The following is an 8,469-nucleotide window of genomic DNA, read 5'->3' as shown; positions in this document are numbered from 1 at the left end:
TGCTTGTTGTGAAATTTATGAAGGCAAAATATACAGCACATGTAATCTGACTGAAATATATACAACTTATATACAGAAAGTAACCTACAGGTGAAAAATACAACTGGAAAAATCATTTGAAAAAATCATTGGTTATTACTGCGTCCTCTTGACGATTATTGTTTGGCTTTTTCTTTTTGCCAAAAGTTGAGAATGAGTTGTAGACTTCAATGTCCCCATTGTTTGCCAGCTTGAGTGTACAGAGTGTTGATGGTGTTCCAGGAATGTAAACATTATGTTGATAGTCTGGTGAGGGTTGAATTGAATCCTGTTGGTTGTAACGTGTCCATGAGCGGTTTGGAAAGCCACCAACCTTAGGTGAGGTCTTATAATCTGTTTTAAATTACAAAGAAAAGTTCAATTCAGTTAAATCACAAGAAAGCTACAAAATATATAAATCTGGTCTTTTTGAACATGCTTTTTAACTAAACATGTTTTTAGGGAAGACAAATATAATGATTTTACCATGCATGTGATTTCCCCAGGTCCAGTACTGTGGAACAGATGTGTAAGCATAGTTGTCTGAGTCCTGAATCAGTCTGCGCTGCAGTGTCCTCCCTGTGTTTATTGGAGTATGACTAAAAAAAACAAAAACATGGACACGTCAGATGCTTTGTGCATGTGAGAGAGAGTGAAGGGGAGGGAGGTGAGAGACAGAAATAGAATCAGCTTTTACTTTAATTACCTTTTATATGTATAATTAAGCTGGTTCTTGGTCAGTGTTTGGTCTTTGTTACCCTGTTTGAGCTGCAAAGAAAAAAAAGTTAAAATATTTACTCCACATGAGATGCACAAAAATGTACTACAAACATAATGTCTATGCCAAGAACAGGAAAGACCTCAGAACACACCAAAAACAGTCACTAAAGCACTAAGTGACTTTACTAATTCATCACCTTGTTGCAGTATATCTACAATTTGGAGCAGTGACAAAAAAATGCATTTGTTTATTTTATAATTTATTCATGAACTATGCATTAAGAATTTTAAGGTCTAGTTCGCAGAAAAAAATGAATATCCAGTATAGCTCAAAGGTAGAATAAACAATACAATATTGTTTGCTCAATAGTTAATTTCAGACATTGCTGTTCAGCAAATGGATGATAATAATATGATAATAATAATAATTATTATTATTTTTTATTATTATAGTAAATATAGTTTTTGTTATTGTTATTATTTAATTATTATAATTGGCAATTATTATATTATATTATATTATATTAGGTCTAGTTCACAGAAAAAAAATAATACAGAGTTATTACTCTTGTTTTCTCTCAACGAAACAGGAGAGGTATCAGTCAATAAATGGGAAAACAAAGCAACTTGCGTTACTTATTTGAAAAAGTATTTATTTTGTTGTAAAATAAAAATGTATTTTGTTGTAAATATAAAAGTAATGCGTTAATTCACTAGTTACTTTAAAAAAGTAATCTGATTACATAACTCGTGTTACTTGTAATGTGTTATTCCAACACAGTTATTATTGTTCTTCGTTAAGTACTTACATTGGCATGTTCAAATATAATTTATGTGTGTAATTAAATTACAATTTAGAGGTTTTTGTTTACATTTTTTATTAATCTCCTGCCAATTTCTGGGCAGATTAAAGAACAACAACTATCTGAAGTCTCCATCTAGTGGACAAACTTGAGATCATTTTTTGTTGATTAATTACCTCGTTTGTAGAGGTCGTCCCATTCCTTGTACCATGACTGTGGCTGGTTGGGCTCCAGGTCAAAGTTTTGTTTTCCATTTCCTTGATATTATTTCGGGAAGATGTTCCCGTCGGGCTACAAGGCTTGAGGAACATGAAGTCACTTTTAGATGACTCTGGAGTTAAACACATTTTATAGCAGTAGTTTTGACCTATTGGGTTGTTCGCGTTTACTTCCACGCAGTGCGTGGGTCCCTTTGATCCAGGTGATATGTGAATGTTCAAGTTAGACTTTTTAATGACGTCACTGGCGGGGTCCTTAGAATGAAATCCACAGCACGAGTTTCTGTCCTTGTGTCCCTTAATTGTAGCCAGGACAATAATAGCCACAAGAAACGTGAATGAAACCGCGCCTAGAGACACGATTAAATACAGCGTGAGGTTTGACCTGTACTGAGGGCTGAGCGCGAGGTCACCAAAATCAGGCAAGGATTCCGGCACGCTGTCAACAACTGACAACATGATGGAGGCCGTGGCCGATAGGGGCGGCTGACCGTTGTCCTTGACCAAAACCACTAGCCTTTGCCTCCTGGGGTCGTTGTCCATCAGCCGGCGAATTGTCCTGATCTCCCCAGTGTACAGCGCAACACTGAACAAACTGAGATCTGTAGCTTGGAGGACTTCATAAAAGAGACGCGAGTTTTGCCCGGCATCCGCGTCCATGGCGGTGATTTTAGCCACTAGGTATCCGGCATCAGCATATCTAGGGACAACTACGACCGCTGCGGTGTCATTCTCGGGCATTGGGGATACAACGACTGGAGGATTGTCATTCTGATCCAAAACAAACACGTTAACTGTTACATTCGCGCGGAGAGGCGGAAAACCAGCATCTTCGGCCTGAACCACGATCTGAAAGTTTCTGAGCTGCTCGTGGTCGAAAGAACGCAGTGCGTAAATGTTGCCATTATCTGAATTGATGGACACGTAGGTGGACACTGGCATTCCATGGATGTCGTTTTCAAGAATAGAGTAGGATAAGTAGGAATTCTGATCCGCGTCTGCGTCTTGTGCGGTGATAGTGCAAATCGAGGCTCCTGGCGCGTTGTTTTCGGTCAGGTAGACCGTGTAGGATGGCTGTTTGAAACGCGGTGCGTTATCGTTAATGTCAGACACTTGCACTAAAATTGTTTTCCTTGTAAAAAGAGGCGGTGAGCCCATATCACGCGCCGTCAGAGTGATGTTATACTCTGAAATGGACTCTCTGTCCAGAAAATCACACGTAACCAACGTATAATAGTTTTTAAAAGATGAGTGCAGCTGAAAGGGAACGTGATGGGGAATTTCACAATCAACATTTCCGTTTTCCCCAGAATCTTTATCCATAACGCTAATGACTGCTATCACTGTGCCAGGGGGCGCATCTTCTTGGACAGGCGTAGATACTGATGTAAGAATCACTTCAGGAAGATTGTCGTTGACGTCTATGATGTTAACCATCACTTTGCAGTGCACTGCCACCGCAGACGGTCCCTTGTCTTTGGCTTGTACATAAATCTCGTGCATTCGTGCCTTTTCATAATCTATAACTCCTTTTACTTTGATTTCTCCAGTGCGGGAATCCACGCTGAACAGCTCGCGCACTCTCATTGGAGCGTGCCCGCTAAAAGAGTATGTGATCTCTCCATTGGGTCCTTCATCGAGATCAGTGGCGTTTAGTTTTATCACGACAGTGCCTCGCGGTGCGTTTTCAGCCAGCTTCACTTTATAAAAGTTCTGATCGAACACAGGCGCGTTGTCGTTGGCATCCAGTACAGTGATGTTTATTTGCGCAGTGCCCGACCTCTCTGGCGTGCCTCCGTCCACCGCTGTAAGAACCATCAAGTGAGTCTTCTGCTGCTCCCGGTCCAGCGGACTTTCGAGAATCAGTTCTGCGAACTTACTGCCGTCGCTGCGCGTCTGGACGTCCAGGACGAAGTGTTCGTTTACGCTCAGCAAATACGAGCGCAGAGAGTTGTCACCGACGTCCAGGTCCTGCGCGCTTTCCAGTGGGAAGCGCGATCCAGGCGCGGCGGATTCGGAGATATCCAGGTTAAATTCACTCCATGGAAAGACAGGAGAGTTGTCGTTGACATCTAATATTTCAACTTCGACCCTATACAATTCTAATGGGTTTTCGATCACAACCTGAAGATGGAATGAACAATATGGATTTTGTTCGCACAACTCTTCTCGGTCAATTCTTTCATTGACAAATAAAACCCCGTTTTCTAAATTCACCTCTAAATATTGCCGTTTCGCACCTGAGACTATTCTAAATCGGCGGATTGAGAGTTTGTTGGTGTCTAATCCCAGATCCTCAGCAATATTTCCAACAAAAGCCCCGTGCTCCAGTTCCTCTGGGATCGTGTAACGAATCTGTGCCAGAACTACATCCATCACAGACGCGATGAGCGCCAGGCAGGTTACCTGCCATGTCCATATCCACAGCTCCATTGAAATAGGCTCCTTCCTAATGCGTGCCTTCAAATGAACGACCAAACAAAACACTCATAATTAAAGCTTTAAAATGGTAGACAATAATCCTCCCAAACGCACAGTACCATTTCGAGAGAGAATGAGCACGCTAATGACAATGAAGTGGTAAGCCCCTGAACCTTGTACTTTAGCACTAGAGCGCGCGCCTTTGGCCAATGGCACGTGCGCAAGAGTGAGAGAGTGTGAGTGCGTTTGGATGAGGGACACTAAACATAGTTTTAATACACTTTATTGTGTCTGCTTTTTCAAATTGTTACATTCACTCTTAAAATTCGGATCGTTTCACAATTATATGTTGTTGGGGTTTTGTTTTTCTCCTACCGCCATTACGTAAACAATAAATAAATAATAATAATAAAAAGTATAATAACTTATAATATTATTCCAATTTGCCTGTTATTAACCATAATAAGGTACATTCGTTTTACTGAATGGTGCCCATCTTTTTCAAGACCTCGTTTCTATAATTAATTTTGTAAGTTAAAAACTTTGAATACTAAATAGCTATTTTAACTTGTAAAGTGTTTCAACGTGTTTAAATGCTAAAAACTTCAACCAATAATGTATGTATCCTGAATGAGGGGGGGAAGCTGATCCAACAAGCCGTTATTATAGACTTTATGCGCCAGAGAAACAAGGGGGCAGCCATCTTTAGAAATTGTCTTTGAACTTCCGTTTTTAGCGGTAGCTCTGTAGCCTATATTTCTATGGCAGAGCTGTCGAAGAGTAACTAGCTGGTGAAGTGGATTTACTTATTGTAGAGTTAACGAAAGCTATCATGAGCATTGCAATGTTTGGAGGGATGTCATAACAAATGTCAGTAGACCAGTAAGGTTTTAAATCCGTAAGATCTTACCTTCATGCTGTGGAAACACAAACACAATGAGCGCAGCGCTGAAAAGGCGCGTGGCTACATAAGTTCTATAAGCATCAAAATACGTGACACAAAATAGGCCTAATCTTAAACAATTTTCGATATTAGTTCAGATATAAAAAGTGAGAATTACATTTAATATTCAGACTAACATTTAGCATTAGGCTATTATTATTATAAATATGTGATGGGTTACAAAAGTAGGCAACGAAGCTGAACTCTATATTTTTCCCCCCATTTAATTCCTGCAGTCTTATCCCTTTCTCATTCCTTCTGCCTTCCCTGACAAGTAAAGAAATTCTGTTTTATATAAGTACCAAACACAATCTGTCTATGGAATGAAACTGCAGCAGATGGCATGATCTTCCAAGGGCTTGTGCTCTTTTTAATTAATGTAGTGGGGATTAAAGGGCCGCGGGTCCGGATCATTAGTGAACAGAGGTATTAAAAGGTTTTGTGAGGCATAATCCAGCCGCTCGCGATTGGTTGAGCAGCAGACTACAGGGTTCCCATGATATTCTCCTGCTTTCCATTACCTTAAGTGCATACTAAATGGCATAGAGCCGAGTCGGAAATAAAGCAACTTAAATCGACCCACCAAACAAACACATTTACTCTCATTAATGGCCAAAAAGAGGACACGATTGTGGAGTGATGTAAACAGTTGTTTTTCATGGTCATTGTTGTTAAGGTCAGTAAGGTAAGGAAGTCAGTAATTTTTCACGCCACTAGTAAATATGTATTACAGTGATAATTAATGATAGTAGCTATTTATATTTTGTCAGTGTACAAAATCTAACTGAAAGCGCTGTTGCTTATCTTCTAAAGCGAACATGAGTTCCGATTAACTTGTAATCTAACTTTTTATTGTTCGTAAAACATTTGAAAACACTGAAAGTATATAGCCTACAGTATAGTCTATTTAGCTATACTTATCAGGAGGGGATCAAAATTTAATTAGGGGGCTCGGACCCCCCTAACCAAACCCCTCCCCCCCGGCCCCCCTTTGCTGCACCCTGTTTAAGACATTTTAATGCTGAAAAAAAAATCTGTGTCCATATAAAACACGTTGTGAATATGTGCTTTTTTTTTTTTTTTTTTTTTTACAGCAAAAAGCCTAAAAATCTAAATTTGTACGGAGAGATACACCTGAATATAGGCATAAAATTAAATGTAAAAAAATTTTACCACCCCCACTAATTTTAGGGTGTCATGTGGTCCTGACATTAGACTGGCACTAATTAAAGGCTCATTTTCTTTCTACCTCTAAATTGATTTTAGGAGAGTGGTTTAATGATTTTAAATTAGTCTGTAGCCTACATTAGCCTTCAGTGAACTCCATAAATGCGGATTGACCTACAACAGCATTAAGCTACACAGGCCCACTGTTTATAATCCAAATAGTCTGAGATAGAATTTGACAATTAAATAAACAGATATTTATAGATATTATAAATTCAAACAGTCAATAACTAAAACAAATTAAAACACATTAAAACAAATTTTAATACATATACAGTACTGTGCAAAAGTCTTAGGCCACCACCAGCTTTGTCGTTTTAGCAAAGTTTTAATGACCATCCATATTTATTTTTTGGTCTTTATTAGGATACAAACAGAAAATACAGGAAATATGTACGTAAAATGTAAAAAAGAAAAAAAAAAATCAGAACAAAATGGCTTCTTTTTAAGCAAAAATCTGTATTTAGTGTGACCTCCTGGACTTCTTTCAGTTTCTCAAAGAAGGAACTCTGAGGAACTTCTCATCAGATTTTGAAAGTTTTCTTGGCCTTCCAGTCCTTTTCCAATCCATTTAGGTTTAAGAGAGCTGGTTCCTGCTATTGCGCAAATGTAAGGGGAGGTCACCAAATACTTGCCACTTTAGCCTATAGAAGTCATTTTTTCTGATTTTTTTTTCTGTTTTTTAATACTGCATACAAATTTCCTGTATTTTCTGGTTATATTCTAATAAAGAGACTGATAAATAATTATATATGGTCATTATACCATTGCTGAACAATATCTAATGGTGGGACTTTTGTACAGTACTGTGTATTTGTGTGTGTATGTGTGTGTGTGTATTTATATATATATATATATATATATATATATATATATATATATATATATATATATTATATATTTATACACACATACACATATATATGAAACTGAAACACTGGTCAATATAGTGTTGGAGGTTTCACGCCTGTGCGACCTGGTGACCAATCTTAACTGATTTTACATTCTATCGGTAAAGAGCAGCATATGAAGGTTGAATTAGCAAAGCAATAGCACAGCTGTACATAAAATGTTGCAATCCCCACAACAATAGGAGACATATCAAAAGAGGAAAAATTGTTGACCAGGACAGCAAGTCACTGTGGTGTATCGAGAGCTATGGTATCCAAGGTAATGTCGGCATACCACCATGAAGGATAAACCACATCCAACAGGAGTAACTGTCGACACAAGAGGAATCTGTCTGAAAAGGGATGTTCAGGTACTAACCCGGATTGTATCCAAAAAACATAAAACCATAGCTGCCCAAATCACTGCAGAATTAAATTCGCACCTCAACTCTCCTGTTTCCACTAAAACTGTTCGCCGGGAGCTCCACAGAGTCAATATTCATTGTCAGGCTACTATAGCCAAACACCTTCACTGTCTTTCCCACATCCGTTGAAGTTACAGTGTGGAGTTGAAGCCCCAGAGAGGCTTAACACCCATACTGTTTTGTACCCATGAAGCGCAGGGGAGGATCAGTTATGTTTTGGGCTGCAATATCATGGCATTCCCTACTGTACTTGATGGGCTGTCACTGCCAAGGACTACCGAACCATTCTGGAGGATCATTTGTACCTAATGGTTCAAACATTGTACCCTGAAGGGTGTACCAGCATGATTTTCACACGAAAGTGAAGTTGAACATCTCCCATGGCCTGCACAGTCACAAATATTTTTAGGCCACTTTGGGGTATTTTGGAGCAGCAAGTCAGAAAACGTTTTCCTCATCCAACATCACATAGTGACCTGGCCACTGTTCTGGAAGAGGAATGGTTTAAAATCATTAACAAGATGACCTGATGCTGTAAAGGAGGCCCTACACCATACATTATTGTGGTCTAAAACCAGGTGTTTCAGTTTCATTGTCCAACCCGTGTGTGTGTGTGTGTGTGTTTGTCTTTATTCACTAAACAAATTCCTTGTGTGTTTAAACATACTTGGCAATAAATCTCCCTCTGATTCTAACTTATGTCGGTCACTATTTTAATTGTGGCAAATACAGTGCATTAAAACTTGCTTTGCCTATCCATAAGGAAATACCAGGATTTGAAGCCTTACAATGCCACAAAACAAT

At 38.9% G+C, this 8,469-nt stretch overlaps 1 protein-coding gene across 1 annotated transcript; it reads right to left on the bottom strand.

Moving 5' to 3' along the window:
- On the bottom strand, nt 1-7,201 carry LOC127521793 (protocadherin-10). The gene is made up of 4 exons (XM_051911232.1): nt 1,718-7,201; nt 725-786; nt 505-617; nt 1-372 (listed from the first exon to the last, which is right to left on the bottom strand). The coding sequence occupies exons 1-4, from the start codon at nt 4,190-4,192 to the stop codon at nt 113-115; spliced, it is 2,910 nt and encodes a 969-aa protein (XP_051767192.1). The 5' UTR covers nt 4,193-7,201; the 3' UTR covers nt 1-112.
- Between the last annotated feature and the right edge of the window lie 1,268 nt (nt 7,202-8,469).

Source organism: Ctenopharyngodon idella, chromosome 10 (assembly GCF_019924925.1).
Source record: "Ctenopharyngodon idella isolate HZGC_01 chromosome 10, HZGC01, whole genome shotgun sequence".
NCBI lineage: Eukaryota > Metazoa > Chordata > Actinopteri > Cypriniformes > Xenocyprididae > Ctenopharyngodon > Ctenopharyngodon idella.
This window is presented reverse-complemented; position numbering and strand designations above follow the sequence as displayed.

Excerpts from the sequence above, each read along its gene's own strand:
- LOC127521793 (XM_051911232.1), bottom strand. The coding sequence starts at position 4,192 with ATGGAGCTGTGGATATGGACATGGCAGGTAACCTGCCTGGCGCTCATC. Across the intron at positions 787-1,717 it reads GGACGACCTCTACAAACGAG|CTCAAACAGGGTAACAAAGA; the intron begins GTAATTAATCAA and ends TTTTCTTTGCAG. Across the intron at positions 618-724 it reads CTTAATTATACATATAAAAG|TCATACTCCAATAAACACAG; the intron begins GTAATTAAAGTA and ends TGTTTTTTTTAG.